The 21,705-nt window shown below is 45.3% G+C and overlaps 1 protein-coding gene across 1 annotated transcript; it reads right to left on the reverse strand.

Moving 5' to 3' along the window:
- Nucleotides 1-2,193: 2,193 nt before the first annotated feature.
- Nucleotides 2,194-19,682, reverse strand: LOC126512504 (phosphoglycerate kinase 1-like). Its single transcript, XM_050160284.1, has 3 exons — nucleotides 19,581-19,682; nucleotides 3,443-3,478; nucleotides 2,194-3,282 (listed from the first exon to the last, which is right to left on the reverse strand). The coding sequence occupies exons 1-3, from the start codon at nucleotides 19,680-19,682 to the stop codon at nucleotides 2,575-2,577; spliced, it is 846 nt and encodes a 281-aa protein (XP_050016241.1). The 3' UTR covers nucleotides 2,194-2,574.
- Between the last annotated feature and the right edge of the window lie 2,023 nt (nucleotides 19,683-21,705).

The raw sequence follows: 21,705 nt of genomic DNA on the forward strand, positions 1-21,705 counted from the left end.
TGGTGTTATCTTGCCCAAATAACAGAGGCCTGGGGAACTTCTCCACCAACTGTTGCCTGCTCCTGGGCTGTGTCTGTTCTCATTCCTTTTAGTGGCTTTGTGTGGGAACAGAGCAGGCTCCAGTGCCCAGAAAGAGCCCTGAGGTAAGAAGGATATGAATGCCGGGATGTTGATATTGGGCTGAGATGAAAATAATAAAGTTTAATGCGTAGATGTGAACAGGACCTGGGAAATGTCCACTGCAGGCCATAAGCTGGCTTGGATAATCACTTGCTGTGCCTTCTCACAATAATTCTCCAGAGCTCCTAACATAGGCACTTGTCTCCTGTGAGTTGTCTTTCTTCCTCCATTAAATAAGAGCTCCACAAAGTGGGTGCACTTTGGCCTGCTAGGTTTGCTGCCTTAATCCCAGGAATGGAGTCTGGTAGATTGCAAGAGTGAAATAAAAATTGAATGAATGAATCAGTAAATGAAAGATGATCTTTTCAACTATTTTGTTCCTATGTTTGCCATCTGAGTTTAATCCTTAGGAATGAAGACTAACCTATAGGCGCCTTTATGGCTGATGTTCCTGTTGTTTTATATTAGCTCTTGATTGTGAATGGCTTTGAACATACCCGCCCCCCAATCACACTGAATATCTTTGTTGTGTACATATTCATGTATGTGCAGGTACACATGCAGGTTTGCACACATGTACCTGTGTGCACATGTGCATGGCACTTCAAGGACAATCTTGGTTGTTCTTCACACACCATTAGCCCTTTTTCCTTTTTTGAGACAGGGCCCAGAGTTCACAAGCAGGCTAGCCTGGCTGGCCAGTGAGTCCCAGGACTCTGGGTCTCTCTGTTGGCATTATTAGAACATGCCATCACACCTGCCTTTTTTTCTCCACAGGAGTTTTGGGACTTGAACTCGAGAACCCACGCTTTTTTGCAGTAAGGATGTTTTGCAGCGGTTTCTCCAGCCCAATAGTGAAAATCTTATTGTATGTCAGTCCCTGTTCAAAGTGTAAGGAATGCTGTGGTACATCAACAAGGAGTGACTTTGGCAGGAAGCAACAGAAACACCAAAGGAAATGGCCTTACCCAAGTGAGGGTTTTAATTTTCTTGTGTAATTAGAAGTCTAGACACAAGCAGTCCTTATTCTTTTCGTCACTCTGAGGGGCCATCAGGGACTATGTCTGCTTCTCTTTCTTGTAGTCCCAAGTTTGTTCCCCCAGCATCAGCAGCTTCTGTATTCGAAGCAAGAAAGAGAAATGGCAAAGGGAAATTTTATGTTCCAGCGAATGCTCCCCCTTGGCATGCTTTCCTGGAAACCTTCCCCCATAGATTCTTACCCACTTAGTATCTTCTCCTGTCAACAAGAGAGCTAAGAAAGATGCTTTTAATTTCTAGTTTTTTTCTGTTTGGTGGACTCTTTGTTTGCACACACAAATCTGAGGGAAAAGATACAGTTAAATTGGGAGCCACCCACACTAGCAGGAACCGAGTAGGAAGCATGGCCTACCTGGGCTGTCACCATAGTGCAGAAAAACAGACTGTAAGGCCGTGAGCATCCCCTTCTGCTTGCCAGCTGCTCCCAACAGTCCTGAGTGCTGTGCAGTGGTCAGGGAGGGGAGGAGCCAAAAGGTGACTCAGATTCTGCCATTTACCTGGAGTTAGGGAAGAGCTGAGCTTGGAGCTGGCTTCCGGTGGCAAGAGAGAGGCAACCTCACCTTGACTGACCCACTGTTGCTTATACTCTAGGAAGAGAAAGTGGTAGAACCACGCCCACCTAGCTCTGTAAAAGAGAAGATAGCAAACGTGCTCTGTGAGCCCCCTTCTGCTCCCCACCCCCAGTCCCCCACCCCTGCTGGTGCCTTTTTCTTCTCTCCTTCACACAAAGCAGAAGTTTAAGTATTTCCTTGATAGGAAATGACCATGGGAGGTAAATATGCTAATAAGCTTTTGTTAGTTATTTTCATTTGAATTGCGCGCGCGTGTGTGTGTGTGTGTGTGTGTGTGTGTGTGTGTGTGTTCCTCTTGACAAAGTGTGGCACTCAGGTCTCACACAAACTTTTGTATACAAGCAAAACAAAACAAAAGAAAAAAATAATCATACTTTCCTTTGCTCCCCTGTCAGGACAAGGTGGGTGAAAGCGTTCTTTTCTTTTCTTTTTCTTTTTTCCGGCGGACATCTTTATTAATAATAGACCATCAACTTCTCCAAACCTCCAGCTGGAATTTCATCTTATTTCCATGCTGAGTCATGAACAGTGACAAAGCCAACCAGAGGCTACTCGAAGAGGACTAAGCTTCCATAGCTCACTTTCTTCTACAGGCAGAATAGAAATAGATGCACTCTAGAATGCACAATGGCTTTAGTCACTATGGAATTTAAATGGGATCTTGAAGAATGTAGACAAATCCCGATGAAGGAAGGACGAGCTGAGATGCTGTGCAACTGTTTAAGGGTTTCTGGTGCTGCATCTCGGTCACTAGCTGAATCTTGCACTAACACCAAATGGAGATGCGGAAAACACACTAAGTTGACTTAGGGGTTGTGCACAGGAACCAAAAGGCAGGAAAATACTAAACATTGCTGAGAGCATCCACCCCAGGAAGGACTTTACCTTCCAGGAGCTCTAGACTGGCACCACCCCCAGTGCTCACATGGCTGACTTTATCCTCTGTATTCCATTTGGCACAGCAAGTGGCAGTGTCTCCACCGCCTATGATAGTGATGCAACCCCTAGAAGTGGCTTTTACCACCTCATCCATGAGGGACTTGGTTCCCCTGGCAAAAGCTTCCCATTCAAAGACCCCAACAGGTCCATTCCAAACAATCTGCTTGGCTCGAGCCACAGCCTCAGCATATTTCTTGCTGCTCTCAGGACCACAGTCCAGGCCCATCCAGCCAGCAGGTATACCAGAGGCCACAGTAGCTTGGCCAGTCTTGGCATTCTCATCAAATTTGTCAGCAGTGACAAAGTCAACGGGCAAGGTAATCTTCACACCATTTTTCTCAGCTTTAGCCATGAGATCTTTGACAATCTTGGCTCCTTCTTCATCATACAGAGAAGTTCCGATCTCCATGTTGTTGAGCACCTTAAGGAAGGTAAAAGCCATTCCACCACCAATGATCATCTCATTGACTTTGTCCAGCATATTATTGATCAGCTGGATCTTGTCTGCAACTTTAGCTCCTCCCAATATTGCCAGGAAGGGTCGTTCAGGACTCTCCAAAGCTTTGGCAAAGTAGTTCAGCTCCTTCTTTTCAACCCCCAGGGAAATAAGCAGCTGCAGACATTGAAGTTTTTCTGTATCACATGTATTTATTCACATATATATTTATGCGGGTTGTACAGGCTAAAGGAGTGTTTTCAGGAGGGAGCCTGTTCTCTCCTGCCAGCATGTTGGTCCAAATCAAGGTGCCAAGCTTGGCAGAGAACTTCGTTACCCACTGAACCGTTTCTGCAACCCGGATGTGGACAATCTGTAATAGAACAGTTTGAGGGAAATTCTGTTAATGAGTAGGCAAACCTGGTGACTGAGGAGCTTATAAAAGGAAGTACTAGCTGTTAACTCAGTTCTGTGTCTTCCAGAGCCTGTCCATGGCAATGCAGAGCTGGGGGTTCATACATGGCCTCAGAAACACTTTTGCAGGCTGCTTCTTTTTTTTAATATTTATTTATTTATTTATTTATTTATTTATTTATTATGTATACAATATTCTGTCTGTGTGTATGCCTGCAGGCCAGAAGAGGGCACCAGATATCATTACAGATGGTTGTGAGCCACCATGTGGTTGCTGGGAACTGAATTCAGGACCTTTGGAAGAGCAGGCAGTGCTCTTAACCTCTGAGCCATCTCTCCAGCCCTGCAGGCTGCTTCTTATTTCAGAAGTCTGGCTCATACCTAAACTGCCCTTCCCCTGTAATCAGATTGATGACTATCTTAGTTATCATCATAGAAACTTCATCCAGTAAATGATGGAAGCAGCTGCAGAGATCCACAGCTAAGCCCTGGTCCCAACTCCAGGAGTCCAGACATAGAGAGGGAGGAGTGATACTATGAGCAAAGAGGCCAAGACCATGATGACGGCTGACCCCAACTGACAGCTGGGAAACCAACACAAGACCAAACTAGGCCCTCTGAATGTGGGTGACAGTTGTGTGGCATGGGAAGTTTGTGGGGTCACTGGCAGTGGAACCAGTATTTATCTCTAGTGCATGAACTGGTTCTTTGGAGCCCATTCCTTTGGAGGAATTCCTTTCTCAGCCTAGATACAGCGGCGAGGGCCTTGGACCTGCCTCAAGTGATGTGCCTTACTTGACTGACTCCCCACAGCAGGCTTCACCCTCTCTGGGGAGTGGATGAGGCATGAGGAGAAGGTGGGAGGAGTAGGAGGACGGGAGGGAGAGGGGATTGGGATTGGTATATAAAATAAGATTGTTTAAAAAACAAGTCACTGTCATGGAAGAATATGGCAGGATTTGGTTTTGGTTCTACAATGCCAAAGCCTGACTGGCATCCTTACTCTAGACAAGAACTCTACAACTGAGCTCTGATGCCCCCACTGATAGCCCTGTGTGTGTGATCATAATAGGCATTTTAAGGTGGTTGGACTTGTTTCTCCTTGAGCCTCAGCTGATGTGAGTTTTCTTTTTACTGGCCATCATTTTCTAGTGGTGCCTTATGCTGTGGTCTGTTGTTTTTCACACAAATTGAGAACTCTGGTGGCCGCTAACAACACCCTAGCTCAATGAGAATCAGCAAGTGCATTTAAGTTCACTTGTAAGAGAGTCAACGGGGAGTGTAAAAGTGTCAGTAAATGCCATGGTTGTGACGTTGCCCCATGTCTCGGTGGCTACTGATTTTTCATTGTTTTGCAGAATAAATGCTTCCCATCTTCGTTCATTTTTAGGTTGGGGTAGGGTCACTCTGTGTTTGCCCTTTGAGTGGAAACTAAGTGCCCTTTCAGCCCAGATGTCACCAGGATCCTAAGAAGACTCAGTGCTTCTCAAAGCTGCTGCGTACTGTGAGAGGGTATTCTCTTCTCTCTAGCCATCTCTGTTCTTTATTTGCATGTTTCAGATTGCATCCTCTGCCGCCATTCTTTCCCTCCATCCTCTCCTATTGTCCTCTTTTCCTTCCATCTTACTTTTTGTGGTGCTGGCAGTGAAACTCAGGCCCCACACATGGGACGCAAATGCTACGGGAGAGTTATCAGTATTCTGTCAATCATATTTTAAATAAATGCTGATTGGCCAGGCAGGAAGTATAGCTGGGTCAACCAGACAGGAAGTAGAGGCAGGGCAATGAGAACAGTAGTATTCTGAGAAGCAGGAAGCTCCCTCCACACTCCTGCACAGACCACCGAAGAGGCAGGATGTAATCTGCCCGGCTGTGAAATGTATGGAGCCATGTGGCTAACATAGATAAGAATATTGGGTTAATATAAGCTACAAGAGCAAATAAGAAGACTGAGCTAATGGGCCAATCAGTTTTATAACTTATGGAGATCTCTGTGTGATTTTCTTTGGGGCTTGCCAGCTGTGGGGAACAGGGCAGGGCAGATACCCCCAACAAGCAGGTCCTTTATGTTACAGGCAAATACTCTACCACTAAGCTGGACTCCTTGTCCAAAGTTTCTCTTCTGAGTTGTAAGATCTGTAATACAGCCAGGTACTGTATGCTCCCATGTGGTCCCAGCTACCTGGGAAGCTGAGCCAAGAGGATGCTGGAGTGAGTACCACCTTGGAAACCGCACGAATCTATCATGAAAGGGGAGAGGAGAGAAGGAAGGAGGAAGAGGTGTGGGGGATTCTGTTTAATAATGAGTTCGGACATGATGTTAAGGACATCATCTTCCCACTTTCTCTACATGGAGAAGCCCTCCATCTTTGCTCATGTACTCATAAAGCTTTATACTTCATTTTTCTTCTTGCTCAGAATCCATCCTGCCCTTGCACAGACTTGGCAAGTATTCTACATCTGAACCATGTCCCAGACTGTTTTCTTATGTGTGAGAGAGTCTGTCTCCCGAGTGGCTGGGATTATAGGCATGTGCTACTACTCCACACAGCTAAAAAACCAAAGCAAACCAAAAACTGTGTTCTTGATTCCTGAATTCCATGACACCAACACCCTAATTCTACTTATAGAATAAGCATAAAAACTGAAAGCTATTGAGAACCAAGATTTGTTCTTAAATGTTACTCGGATGATTTAAACATTGTATTACGTTAACACGAAGAAATTATTTATAACGATTTATAACCCAATCCTTAAAATAACAAGAAGAGATAGTGATATTATTCTGAGTGAGAGGGAAGCAATAACATGTAGTTTTGGACGAATATGCTTTTTTGAAATGAGTTAGGAAATCTGAAATATGAGGCTGGAGTGTGGCCGTAGAGTGGCCAAGCCGGAGAGTGTTAGCCAGCATGCATAGCAGCGGGCCCAATCCCCAGCATAGCCCCAAACCCAAACTAAACAAACACCCCCAGAAGACACCGTCTCTGAATATCAAGTCCTGAATAGAAAGGATGTAACTCTTTTCTTTCTTATTTTGTATTTTTCTGCTAAGTTTAGATGATCTTCATAGCGACCGGATGCGTCAGATTCTGCAGGAAGAAAGGCTGGCTCTGTAGTCAGCGGCAGAGCACCTGCCTGTCACGTGCAAGGCTTACAGGTCCATCCTGAGTCTGTCTCTCTCCTGTCTCTGTCTCTTTCTCTCTCTCAGCCCAAGACAAAAGTAACAGCGAGTATAACATAGGAGCTGAAGAACTGACCGTTCGCTTAATGTGTAAACAGAATCGGAGTGGCTGCAATTTCCTACACAAGTCTGGGAGGAGAGATGCATGGGTCTTCCAAAGCTCAGCATTTTTCTACTAACTATTTAGAGGGCTTTATGAATACTATACTGTTTAAAATAAATATAAAGATGAAGGGTTGAAATGGCAGTCAGACTCACAATGAAAAGATGCTAGATAGCCAGACATGGCGGCTCATTCTTATAAGCCCAGCACTCGGGAGGCAAAGGCAGGAGGGTCACCGGTTCTAGGCCATGCTGAGCTAAAGAGGGAGATCTTCTCTCAAAGAGAAATTTGAAAAGGACTGAGGTTGTCGTTTAGCGAGCAGCACTTGTCTAGCCCAGGCTCGGCATTGTGAGGTACTGGGTTCCATCTCCAGTGTTGAAATAGAAGCGGCGGGGCTGCATCCCCAACACCCCGGCCGCTTGCTAGCTCATGCCCGAAATAACAACACACAAACTGTATTCATTTAAGAACTGCTTGGCCCATGAACTCTAGCCCTTACAGGCTAATTCTCGCACCTGGAATAGCCCATTTCTAATAATAAGTGTAAGCACCCCAAGGTGCGCTTACCGGGAAGATTCTAACCTCTGTCCATCCTGGGTTTGAGCTTCATGAGTCTGCCTCAGAGCGCATAGCTATCGTGTCTATCCGGCAGAGCTGAGCATGGCGTCTCTGCTCCAGAGAGCAGAGCAGAGTCTGACCTCACTTCCTCTTCCACCCAGCATCCTATTCTGTTTATTCCACCCACCTATGTTCTAAGCTATGAGGCCAAGCAGTTGGTTTATTATAATTAACCAATTACCTTCCTCCATCACTCCAGTACAAACACACAAAAAGACAGGGAAAGAACAAAGTCATAGGAGAACATGTACAGATGGCCTCGAGGGAGAGCTGTGCTCCTCAGCCATCCACATGAGGGGCTGCTAGAGCCTGGCTACTCTTGTTCTGTAAGGTGAGCGTGAGAAGCACACACTGTGTACAGATGATGAGGAACTGTGAAAAACCCGGCATGCCACAGGAACTCAATTAGAATGATTGTGTTGGGTTCCCCCCTTATTTTTATTTTATTTTCTGATTTATTTCATATTTATTTATTTTTTATGTGTATGAGCATTTAGCCTGAATGTATTTCTGCACCATGTGTATATTTAGTGCTTGTGGAGACTAAAAGAGGGTGTCAGATCTCTAAGAACTAGAGGTACACAGGGGTTGTGAACCACCATGTAGGTAGTGGCAAATAAAGCCGCGTCTTCTGGAAGAACAGCCAGTGGTTGTCATCTCTCCAGCTTTTCCTTTCTGTTTTTGAAGATAGGATCTCACTCTATAGTCTGTGATGGCCCCACTCTTGCCATCCTCTTGCCTCAGATTCTCAAGTCCTGGGAGTACAGACGTGAGACACTGTGGCTACAGATTTTGGATTGCGATGTGTGCACGCTTGCCACCCACTGTTGGAAAGGAAGAAGAGCCCGAACATTACAAACTGCCGTTTTCTGTGAGATGTAGCTTTTCCTCTTGAACGTCCATTTCTGTGGGCTTCCTTCCAGTTAGACTGCCTAACGGGGTGACTGGCTTGTCCGGTCGCTTTATCTCTTGCCATTTAAACACACATCCTGTTGAGATAACCCCCGAGACTGTACTACACAGCCAGGAAAACTGTAACTGTCCGTATTTTGTCCTGTTCCTTCTGGTTGTGGGTGCCATTGATTAGTGAACGAGAAAGCTGAGGTCTATGAATGGAAGGAAATGTCCTCTGCAGGGAAGCTCTCTGCCGTGCTTGCTAAGTCTGCGCAAGGAACTGGGGTCAATAAAGTGACCAAGAGAGCATTCCTAAGTCGGTTTGTCACAGAGCATGGCCCCTATAGCAGAGATAAGACAATGGCAAAATGTTAAAGGACCATCCCTGAAAATCTAAAAGTGACCCCCAAAAGCCAGAAATTGAACCCAAAATAGGTAAAACAGACAATGGCTGTTGACAACGAAGTTATTCTCAGGAAAATATCACCAGCGTTAATGATTCTGCTGTGGTTGTCTGATGGAGAGGTGCTCTCAAGATGCCTTGATTGCTTGGAGTTACTTCAGTTATGAATTTTAATCATATAAAGTGGTACCTAGTGGCACCTAAACATATTGAAGGACATAAAGGATGAGTTAAAAATCATTCGCAGTCATTGTGGGCATCAGTTTGAAGACAGCCTTGGGAAGCGTTTTCCATAGATTTCTGTGTTGATCGTGATACAAGGGTGGAGGGCTTGTCAGTTTTCATTGTGGACACTTGTCATTTTTTGTCATTATTTCTTATATGAGGGAAAGCCTGACTTTTTATAATTCAAACCTGACTGAAACAACTTTAATAGAATTTGTTTTGGCGTATATCCATTGTGCATAGTGATGGGTTTTGACAGGCATTTTCAGACATATATAATACGTTGTGATAATCGCCATTCCTCCACCTTTCCCTCCTCCCTCCACAGATATATTTCAATTTCATTCTTATATGATGAACTACTCTTTTAGTTAACTTACATATTCATTTCAGATATGCTAAAATCTTTGTTCCTGATTGATTTTAAAATTTGATCCTAACCTTTAGAAACTCAGCTTTAATAAAACGTAAATTCACCCTGTAACCTGCTAGGCGACCGAGCCCTACGATGTTAGAATGAGAAGGGCCTTAAAGAGCATCGTTTCTCTCATTTTTGTTTGTAGGATAATTACTACCGAATTGTTAACCGCGGTGATATGTTAATGAGAATAATGTTAATAATTTAAGATGTTATTTTTCATGGCCTATTTTGATTTACAAATCTGCTTAAAACGAGAGAGGGACTACAGCACAACCCTTGCCTAGAATGTGCAAGACAAAGTGTTCCATCCCCCACACTGTCATGTATTGCAAACTGGCCCAAACATATACATTGATGGAGGTTTGCCTCGAACTTCTAATCCTCCTGCCTCTATCTGCCTCCACCTCTAGAGTGCTGAGATTATAGGCATGCACCACCATGGCCAATTTTGTGTAGCACTAGAGATGGAATCCAGGGTGGTGTAGGGGTTCCTTCTCTTTGTGTGTTGCTTTCCTTGGTTAATGAATAAAGAAACTGCCTTGGCCTAGTTGATAGGGCAGAACTTAGGTAGGGAGAGAAAACAGAACTGAATGCTGGGAGGAAGAAGGGCAGAGAGGGAGCCACCATGGAGCTTCCAGAGTCAGACATGCTGAATCTTTCCCAGTAAACCACTGGCATGTGGCGATACACAGATTAATAGAAATGGGTTAAATTAAGATGTAAGAATTATCCAATAAGGAACTAGAGCTAATGGACCAAGCAGTGTATTAATAAATACAGTTTCTGTGTGGTTATTTTGATGTAAGCTAGCTGGGCAGCTGGGACAAACAAAGGGCCCCCCTTTCCATGGAACACCAGGGCTTCATGCAAACCCTCTACCAACTTAGCAACATCCCAAGTCTGTTTCCGAAGAAAATTCATTTGAAAAGAGTTTTACCAAAGATGTCTGTGTTGACCAGAACAATTTGGAACTTTATAATAAAACCGATAAAAATTCAGGTAGCTCTTCCTCAGTTGTGCACAGAACTCAGCCCTCTAAACAGCCAGGGTTGTCCCTCTCACATTGTAGAAGAAGGTGGTTTTGTGTGATCCACTCCAACACTCTAGTGTCCAGCTCTCTCTGCCCACTGCCTTCCCTTGAGTAAACTGGAAAGCTAACAGATTCTCTCACTAGGATGAGTTCTACGAAGGTTTCCAGGTGTTCTTCTGCTATCCATGTTTTTACCTTTGGGGGACTCTGAGCCTTTAACCTGAGATGGACCAGTAGCTACTGTATACCAGGAAGCTGCACATCGCCCTTTCTGGTCTTTAGATAAGACACTGGAATGTGAAGAAACTTAGAGACTGCATACAGGAAGTTGGATTGATTGCCTATTCAGTTCTGAATCTGTGTTTACTCAGGTCTTACATCGATGTTCTTTCTAGCCCACTGTGTAAAGACATTTTTAGTCTGTAACAAGTGGCTGTGTTTTGAATTTGAGTTGTTGCTGTTCCCATAGCAATCACTTGTTGTCAAAAATGAATGCTCCCCTCACCTGGGGGCTCCTTTTAGTACCATTTGCTTTACCTTTACCCCACAGAGCCCTGTCCTCCCAGCTGTTGGTCTCTCACTTCCTCCTTCGGTTGGAATAGTTCTCTTGACCTTGCATCAAATGGCCTCTCTGTTCTGCAGACCCTCAACCGGTCTGGTGTGAAATCGCAGGCTAAACTGTTGCCTTTTAGCACACCTCCAGAACTTCTGATGGTGTCAAGAAGGAAGCCTCTGGGAGGAGGTGGAGGTGTGGCTTTCTAAATCTGGGTCACATCTACTGTACAAGTGTAAACGTTTTGTATTATTGTGTTTCTTTGATGTTTATCTTCTTGTTTAGGATGTATAATTTTGATTTGCATTTATAGTAGCTACATAAAGTTTCTTTTAAAATTAATCTGTATATTGCCATGTTGCAGTGACTTACCGGCAAAGATTTGGCATGTCTGACTCTGGCAGCTCCATGGTGTCTCTCTTACTCGGCCCTTCTTTCTCCCAGCATTCAGTTCTGTCTTCCTAAGTTCTGTCTTATCAACAGGCCAAGGCAGTTTCTTTATTCATCAATGGTAATCATAGCACACAGAGGGGACTCCGGCATTACACTACACACGCCACACCACACACACAAATACACCACATATACACCACCCCACATATACACACCACACACATATATGACATACACCACACACATACCACACCACACACATACCACACACACACACACACACGAATGTAGACAACAAGACCCATCCTGAGTGTGGTGGTGCCATCCTGGGTCTGAGGTCCAGGAACAACAGAAATGAAAAAGAAGAAGGAGTAAGTGAGCTGGGCACCAGCTTCCCTCTTTCTCTGCTTCCTGGCTGTGAACATAGAATGACCAGCTGCCTCACACTTCTGTCACCTCGGCTAGAGCGGCTTTCCCACTGTGTCTTCCCCACATGGTAGACGGTCCCCTTAAACCATGAGCCAAAACGAGCCCATCTTTCCTTACATTGCTTCCGTCAGGTATTTTTTTTTTTGTCACAACAGGAAAACGAACCAGCAGAGAAGGTGCTAAAAGGTGGAGACTTGGCTGGTTGTTGCCCTGCCCAGCAGATAAAGGTGCTTGCTGCTGAGCCTGATGGCCTGAGTTCAATCCCTACAATCCACATGACGGAATGAGAGAACTGACTCCTGCAGGTTGTCCTCCAACCTTCATACAGTTCAAAAAAAAAAAATGAAGTGGAGACATAACTGGGGCACATGTGCATTTAGGTCCCTGACCTTTGGAGTTAGGGACAGACAGGTCTCTGGAACTTATTGGTTAGGCAGTCTAGCCCCATGTCCATGAGAGACCCTGTCTCAGAAACAGAGTGAATCACTTCTGAAGAACAAGACCAAAGGTTGACCTCTGGCCTCCACACTCAAGTATATGCATGTGCACTTGCACACATGTACACACACATGCAGACATAGACACATATGCACATGCATCAACACCCTTGGACACACACACACACATTGGCACCTGCACACATACATGCATCCACACATGTGGACAAAGACACAAAGAGGAACTTTAAGATTTGTGAAGTTAGAGTCCTCAAAAGCAGGATTTGTGAACTCACAGAGAAGTGTGTGAGTCTTGACCTTTTCTTCTGCCCCATGAAGACACGGAATTTGTTCCTTCTGTTCTTCACGTGGCAGAGTGCTAAGAGAAAGTGCCATGTAAGAAACAGGGCCTCAGCACACAGCAAGACTGCTGGCCCCATTGTCTCCAGTTCTCCAGCTTCCAGAGCTATAAGAAATTCTTCCTGGAGTTTATAAATGGTGTAGCCTGGGGGTATTTTATTATGGCAACTGGGATGAGCTAAGGCACTCACAGAGCCACAATGAAGAAGATGCTTGCTGGCACCACACAACATATCTACCTATCTTTTCTTCCTCAGTTCCCATTAGAGCCCCTCACATCTAGGATTCACTAAGAACTCATTTTCTGTTTTTGTGGTGCTAGCTGGAATGGTCAGAACGAGGGGTAGCAATATTAAAGATATTGAATTGAAAGAAAGAGTAAATAAACAAGCATTTACACACACATCATAACTAACCAAAACTTTGATAGCTCAACACATACAGTATTACACTGTATAATATTGAGTGCATACAAAGTGTACATTCTAAGCATAAAAATATAGAATGAATCAAAGAAAAACAAACAGCCCTCTGGCCCTGACACGCCCAGTGCAGAGCAACCAAACAGCCGGTTGAGGAAGGAGCAAGGCATCCTAGAAAAGGTTTCCAGCCACAAACGCTTGGGTGGTCTGTCCCAGGTAGGGAGCCAGTGGCCTGGGTACCTCTTGGAATATACCCATTAACCTCTCGCTCCCTCTGCTGGCCTTGCCCAGAATGTGCACTACGTTCTTAACAGCCCTGGCTGGAGTCCATTGAAACTGCTGGTGATGGACAGAGCGTCCAGCAGCTGCCTTTTCTGCAACAGTTGTAACCTGAAAGCCTTCATCCACACAAGCAGTTTGATTGATTGTCCTTATTCAGATCCAAAGAAACTCTCAGCCCTGACCTCTCCTGTCTCCCTCTGTCCCAGGGAAGGGAACTGAAGGCCGGCCACCCTGCCCACATCCAAGGTTCTCACTTGGCTTCCTAGGGCTCCCTGCTACCTCTCTGGTTGCTCCTCAACTGTATTTTGCTGCTTTTTCTCTCCTCTCTCACCCTCTGCACAGCCTCCACCCCAAACTGGTGCCATTTGTAAGTCAAACACTTCACTGTGCAACCCTGTCTTTAGCTGCAGAACAGAGCTAGGTTAGCCGCTCTAATTAGACAGCCTCTTATGTCTCCATTTGTGCGTAATTCAAAGCTGTAAAAAGCTTTTCAAAATAGGTGTGTGCTCGACTTGACAGTTGTGCTAAAACAATGCCTCCGATGAGGAGGAAGCAAGACACACTTGCCGCTTCCCCTTCCAGGATTTAGAGAGAGTTGGCGGCCCCTCCCCCGTCAGGAGACAAGCGTCTCTTTGGGAACAACTCTCTTTCTGTAGCGCCATCGGAAGCCGCACGCGTCTCTTTTGCAGTTATTCGAGGCCCCCTAGCCTGCAACACAGTGACTGAAGAGTGAACTAGGACTTAGGGAGGCTGTCTGCATCCCATAAATAAACAATGAGAGCCTGGCCATTTCATTACAGAGCTTAGATACACAGGACAGATGGTCCGTGGCAGCGCTGCACGTGCGTAACCCATTTAAGAGACGACGTTATAGGGTCAGAGGCATTAATGTGCTCTCCGTGGCCTTCATCTGCTCAAGTTACGAGTTGCGAGTTATGGTTAACACGGCTTCAAAGCTATAGGTCAGGCGAATTACTGCAGTCAGTGACACCGAGAAGACCGGGGAATTGGTGAACGGCAAGAGGATGAATTTTAAATTGGCCTGGGGATTTATAGCTCTGAGCTTAATCTAATAGATGCTATTAGCCATCGATCCTTCTCATGGAATCGTAAGTGAAAAAAAAAATCAATTCAAGTTTACCTACATACACACATGAAGAGGTGATTAAGTGGTCAACTCATTGATTCGTCTGAGAGGTTCGGACTTTCAGATAGAGATCGTTCTAGGTGCTCGAAAGTTGTTATGGTCAGAGTCAGGGCTCTAGCAAACCTCACAATCGAGGCGCAGCCAGCTGCCCTCAGTCTTCAATGTGCTACGTCCTGGTTAAGGCGTGGCCCTGCCCATGACTGACTCATCACATCGTCTCTAATCAGTCCTGGAAGGCGGTCCCACAAGGTGTGAGAACTGCGCGAAGTCTTTCAGAGACGCTCAGTCTTTCCCCTCCCACAGCACGAGACTCCTGGGAGAACTCTAATTTCTTGGGGTTCATTGTTTCACAAGGAGCAGTACGAATAGCTCTCTTTAGAGCAATGGTTCTCAACCTGTGGGTTGAGACCCCCGCCCCCAGGGTCGCATCTTGAATATCCTGCATATCAGATATTTACTTTACGATTCAGTACAGCAGCAAAATTACAGCTATGAAGTAGCAATGAAGTAATTTTAAGGTTGGGGGTCACCACAACATGAGGGCCTGTATTAAGGGTTCACAGTATTTGTAAGGTTGAGAAGCACTGCTCTCGGGGAACCCTGCTGAGATGGTTAGTCTGCTAAGACTTACCATGGTAAGACTGCTAAGTCTTTTCTTAGAATATCAGTGAAGACCCATTAAGGGGAAATTCCTTCTGGTCAAGAGACTAGAATCTCTGGTCTTCATAAAGGCTTGATAGTCCCGTTGGGTAGCTCAACCACCTAACCCTGGGACTACCCCCTGAGAAGCAGAGACTGCCCCTAGAAAATGGGTTCTCAAGCCACGGGAAAGGGACAGCAGAATAACTATCCTTTTAACGAGATAACTTTTCCTTCCCAGATTCTGTCCTCAGCACAGTGTTTACAGAATGTGGCCATGCAGCTCTGTGAGTTTGTCTGCTTCTCTGAGTTATGAGAAAAGTGGTCTCTTTTCTTTTTTCTCTCTCAGTTCTAAACTTGCTTCTCCTAACATTTTGGGGTTCCGGACTCTTCCCTAAAGAGTACTTTCCCACTATATGACTCCTGCTATTGTGTCTGAGCTCTGTCTTCGTTGCAAAAAAAGGGGGGGGGGAGATAGGAAGGAAGAAGGAAGGGAGGAAGGAAGGAAGGAAGGAAGGAAGGAAGGAAGGAAGGAGAAAAAGAGAATTACTGCTGAACTTGACCTGACAATGAAATGGCCCATGTCATCTTGGTGGAGGAGATATTTGAATGGTACAAATGTGTTCTTTTAAGCTTTGTTTGTTGTGGGGTAGGTACATGCCACAGCGCTTGTGGAAGTCAGAGGACAGCTTGCTGGAGTCAATTCTCTCCTTCCTCCATGAGAGTCCTGGGGACTGAACTCAGGCAGAAGGCTTGGCAGCAAGTGCTTTAACCCTCTGAGCCATCTTGCGAGGTCTAGTAGATGTGTTTTGTTCATTCAGAATGCAAAAGTCTAGACATGAGTCACGGAGGCCCTCAGCCGGGCCAGCAGTGCTCCCCCATCCTGGAAAGAAGTGCCAGAGCGACAAACACTGGTGCATTTAAAAGCTGACATGATTTTCACATAACTAAAAATTAATTCTTGTAAAACATAAAATTAGCTGGGCATTGGTGGCACACACCCTTAAACCCAGCACTCGGGAGGCAGATGCAGGCTGATTTTAGTGAGCTTGAGGCCAGCCTGGTCTACAAAGTGAGTTCTAGGGCAGCCGGGACTGTTACACAGAGAAACCGTGTCTCGAAAAATAAACAAATAAAACATAAAACTATTGGTTAATTAAAACTAACCATCTCAAAGCAAGCAATTCAGTGGCATCCAGTATAGTCTCTATGTTGTCATTACCATAACTACCCAACAGATTTTAAACTTCATTATCATTAAACAATGATGCGTCCCTCTTGCTCCCTTCCCTCTCTTTCCCATCGTTCCCCCCCCCCCCAAAGGGTCTCACTATGTAGTTCAAGCTAACGTTGAACTCTCTGGTCATCCAGCCTCTGCCTCCTGAATGTTAAGATTACAAGTATGTTCTACACTGGACTGAGTTCCCAAAATCCAGTTGAAGAGTGAGAATATGAACAAAGAGGTCAAGACCACAATGGGGACATCCACTGAAACAGTGGGCCTGAGCTATTGGGAGCTCACCAACTCCAGCTGGACAGGGAAGGAACCAGCATAGGACCAAGCTAGACCCTCTGAATGTGGGTGACAGTTTATGGCTGGCAGACTATGGGGCCACTGGCAATGGTACCAGGATTTATCCCTACTGTTAGTACTGACTTTTTTGGGAACCCATTCTCTTTGCATAGATAACTTGCTCAGCCTAGATATAGTGGGGGAGGGCCTTGGACCTTCCTCAAAGCAATGTGCCTTACCTCTCTGAGGTGTGGATGGGGAGGGTTTTAGGTGGAGGGGATGGGAAGAGGGGAGAGAGTGGAAACTGGGATTGGTATGTAAAATGAAAAAAAAAAAGATTGTTTTCTTAACAAAAAAAAAAATAAACAAGTGTGCTTTACCCCTCACTCCCGGCTACTGGGAATTGGGACTCTGTGCTCCGTCTTTACAGATCTCCCCACCGTGGACATTTCCTGTGAACAGAAACATCCAATGTGTAATCTTTTTTCTTTTCCCCTTAGCACCATGTTTTCAAGTTTCAGTTGTGCACAAGCATGCATCAGTTCCTCATTCTACAGGACTCAGGACATGTTACCCCTTGCAAAGACTGGAGAAGATAATAAAATCCTCAGCACTAAGTGCTCATCCTCCACACAGATGAATGAGCAACAAAAACAGCTTAAGGCAGGAGCTTATTTTCCTCCTAGTGAAGGTACAGTCGGTTCATCATGGAGAAGAGGGTTCAGGGTATGGTCCATTGTGGAGAAGAGAGTTCAGGGTACAGTCCATCATGGAGAAGAGGGTTCAGGGTATGGTCCATTGTGGAGAAGAGAGTTCAGGGTACAGTCCATCGTGGAGAAGAGGGTTCAGGGTATGGTCTATTGTGGAGAAGAGGGTTCAGAGTGTGGTCAATGATGGAGAAGAGGGTTCAGAGTGTGGTCAATGATGGAGAAGAGGGTTCAAGGTACGGTCCATCATGGAGAAGAGGGTTCAGGGTACAGTCCATCGTGGAGAAGAGGGTTCAGGGTACAGTCCATAGTGGAGAAGAGGGTTCAGGGTATGGTTCATCCTGGAGAAGAGACTATGTTGGCAGGAGTCTTGAGCAGCTCACGTTACAACCACAGTCAGGAAACAGATTAATATTAATGGTCAGTTTGCTTTTTATATATATAAATATACATATTTATATATAGTCCAGGCCCCTACCCAGGGAATGGTTCCACCCTCATCTAGGGTGGGTCTTCTGAGTTCAATTAACTTAATCTAGAAACTTCTCCAGATGTGGCCAGAGGTTTGTGTCCTAGGTAATTCTAGATCCTGCCAAGTTGACACTGTTTATGATGTCATGTATGTGTAGCATGTGTGCCTGCAGAGGTCAGAAGAAGGCAGAAGATTCCCAAGGATTGAATTTATGGATGGTTGTGAGTCACTATGTAGGTGCTGGGAACTGATCCTGTGTCTTCTGCAAGAGCACAAAATGCTCTTTATCACTGAGTCATCTCTCCAGCCTAGGGTTTTTAGTCTAAGAACAAGAAAACCACAATAAACCATAAATAGGAAAGGCACATAATTTACATAATAAAATGAAAATACAGACCCATTATTAAAAATGATTACGTGTAGCTGGAAACAGTAGAACATTAAACAAAGTAGAGGGCTTATCTAAGTACAAGGATCTATAAGCACGCATGTGAGAAAAGAAATGCAATAACTTCAGAGGCTACGTGACCACAGGTACACAAAATAGAGGGATTTGATAACAACAGGTGTCATAGGGACAGATGGTTAGCCTCAATTGTCAACTTGGTCTGGAATCGACTAAGAGATGCACCTGAATGAGTCTTTAAGGATCTGTTCAGGGAGGGTGAACTGAGGGCAGAAGATCTACCCCCTACTTGGCAGCATCATCTGGTGGTAGGAGCGGCGAAACTGCGTCCCCGGCACCTGGCTGCCCGCATGGCTCTAGCTTATGCCCCAAAATAATTACACGGAAACTGTATTCTTTTAAACTGGCCCGGCTAGTTCCAGCCTCTTAACCCATTTCAAATAATCTAGCACCACAAGGTGCACTTACCAGGAAAGATCTTAACCTGCGTCTGTCTGGAATGGGAGAACCATGGCGACTCCTCGACTAAGCTTCTTTCTCCCAGCCTTCTGTTCTGTTTACTCCACCCACCTAAGGGTTGGCCTATCAAGGGGCCTAGGCAGTTTCTTTATTAATAAGAAATCACTCCCACATCATGCCTTTGCTTCTTTCTGGTGAGTACATCCATCCCATTGTCACTGACAACATCCTTCCCTGTCCGTACTCAGCTTCTTAGCCTTCCAATGTAGATGGAAGGCCAGTGGCTTTCCTGTGTCATAGTGGAGCTGCTAAGGCAACCAGGTCTGTGGACTGAGCAAATATGGATTCCTAGATTTTCTTGTTGAAATAGGAGCAGCGGGGCTGCGTCCCCAGCACCCCAGCTGCCTGCTAGCTTATGCCCGAAATAACAACACGCAAACTGTATTCATTTAAACACTGCTTGGCCCATTTCTATCTAGCCTCTTCTAGGCTAATTCTCGCACCTGGACTAGCCCATTTCTAATAATGAGTGTAAGCACCCCAAGGTGCACTTACCGGGAAGATTCTAACCTACGTCCATCCTGGATCGGAGCTTCATCGCATATGCCCAGGAGAGCGAAGCAGGGCCTCTGCTCCAGAGAGCAGAGCTGTCGAGTCTGAGCTCACTTCCTCTTCCTCCCAGCATCCTATTCTATTTACTCCTCCCACCTATGTTTTAACCTATCAGGGCCAAGGAGTTTTTTTTATTGCTTAACCAATGAAATCAACAGATTGATATGACATTTTCTAGCTTGCAAATAACCATTGTTGGACTACCCAGACCCTATTAGACAAACCAGTCTTCTAAATCCCCATTCCAATCCACAGTGTATTTTACCATCCATCCAATCTGCCAGTCTGGTTACTCTAGAGAACCCTGACTAATACAGAAAGCTAGTCTTGAAAGTTGGGAACGACTTCTCACCTGTTCAAGCTGACCCCTGAGTCGGAAAAAGGAGTCAGCTATATCATGACCCGGGGGCAGTGTATCCAAGCAGGAAGAGGATGCAAAGCAAAGTGGCTCCATGTGTCCCTGGTGGAGTTAAGGAATAATCGAGGGCTGGGCTGGGCTTGGTTATCTCTAGTTTATGTCTAGATGGGACTTCTAACACCAGGCTTCTTGAAGAAGAAACCCAAGGTTTGACATCTCTAAGCAAAATTAGAGCCTGTTCTTGGGCATAAAGCCAGCAAAAGCCCGTCTTGGTAGCATCAAGCTGTAGCCCACGGTTCTTAAGGAGGAAGGCACAGCACACTGGTGTTTCCCAAACACATCCTAGATTCTGCTTAATTTATTCTGCTGTAAGAGAACACAGACTGTCAGCACTTTGGATGGTGGGATGGGTGGATGGGGGGTTTAGAATGTGATCTGAGTCAGGAAGTATAGTGGGAGGCCACTTGTTCTTCCCGGCTGCCCGGCTAGCTTAGACCTGAAATAATCACACAGAAACTGTATTAATTAAATCACTGCTTGGCCCATTAGCTCTAGCTTCTTATTGGCTAACTCTTACATATTAATTTAACCCATTTCTATGAATCTGTGTATCACCAAGGTCATGGCCTACCAGCAAAGTGTCAACATGGTAGCAACTCCTTGGCATCTCTCTGACTCCACCTCTCTTCCAGCATTCAGCCTAACTTTCCCTGACTACCTAAGTTCTGCCTTGCTATAGGTCCAAAGCAGTTTCCTTATTCATTAATAGTATCACAGCACACAGAGGGACTGCCATATCAAGGAAGTATTAAGAAACACTCCATCGTGACACTCTCATCCAAAGTCTGCCAAGTTGGATCTTCAGAGGATGCGTGTTTCAGAGAATGCCGCCCTGGGTCCAAAGGGAACTGAAGAGAGGCTAAGAGTGCAAAAGGATCAATGTGCTACTCAGACAGCCCAGGTGTCTCTGAGCTGGAGTAGACATACATTGCAATTGCTGCTGACTGGCGGGGCGTCTTTTAGGCCCTTTGAAAACTCTAGTAATCATAAGGTTCTGGGAATTGAAAAAAACGAGAGACTGTCTCTAGCCAACATTTACAAGGACCATATAGGTGGAAGGATCAAGTGCCCGTCTGCTCTGACAGTTCTCTTTGCAACTGCAGAAACCCAGGTGAGAGGAGCAGGGCCTCCATCATAGTCTACGCTTCCAGAGCCCTGGGAAGATGGTGGCTGAGTCAGAGAAATGAGGGCCGCCAGAAGAAATCCCACAGGAGTTACTGTAAAATCAGTGCCAGTGCTTGAGAAAATTGAATCCACAAGACCAGAGACTATAAGCAAAAGAAGAAAAATCCACACTTTCCATCACTTCCCTAAGCAGAGCAAGAAATGGTGCAGAGAGGAGCAGCGAGCCCAGCTGACAGGAGGGCCATGGCAACACCAGAATGCATGAAGTCTCCCAGTGCTTCCGGGTTAGGCAGTCTTTATTTGGAAGAAAAAATACCCTGCAAAAACAAACTTAAAAGAGGTTAAATTTATTTGGATTCAAGAGGTCTCACCCCATAGTCATTACCTTAAAGCCCAAGGCAAGCCAGAGGCAGGCTAGCAAGGGCATGGCGGGGCAGAGCTGCTCACTGAATAATGGTCCAGGAATATTGTCTGGGTCCAATCATTTCGCCTCTAAGGGTGAATATGAATGTTCCCCAACAACCCTTCTTAATCATGGCCGTAGTTCTGAAAGCCAGCAAGGCAACAGAACCCCAGGGTTAGCCCATTATTACTAGCTACAGTATCCAGGCCAATGGAATAAATGCTTTCATCCAGTTCAGAACATGGAGGGGGCACCTAGAGGAAAAGGGCTGGGAAAGGCAGTAAGGCACCCCACAGTGGACAGCCAGCCCTTACCCAAGAGTCAGCTATGACCTTTTAAACCATAGCAAATTTTTCTTTCTTTTACAGTTATTACTTGAAAATTTCATATATAAGCATAATGTATTTTGATCAAATTCTTCCCCACTTCCTCCCCTCCAGTTCCTCCTTATACCCCTCATCACTTTTCCTTCCCAACTGCAATGATTTTTATATACTTTATTGAGCTCAATTTACTGAAGCTTCTGGTACC

The sequence above is a fragment of the Alexandromys fortis genome, unplaced genomic scaffold, assembly GCF_014885135.2.
Source record: "Alexandromys fortis isolate MF-2015 unplaced genomic scaffold, M_Fortis_MF-2015_v1.1 scaffold_111, whole genome shotgun sequence".
In the NCBI taxonomy this organism is placed as follows: domain Eukaryota; kingdom Metazoa; phylum Chordata; class Mammalia; order Rodentia; family Cricetidae; genus Alexandromys; species Alexandromys fortis.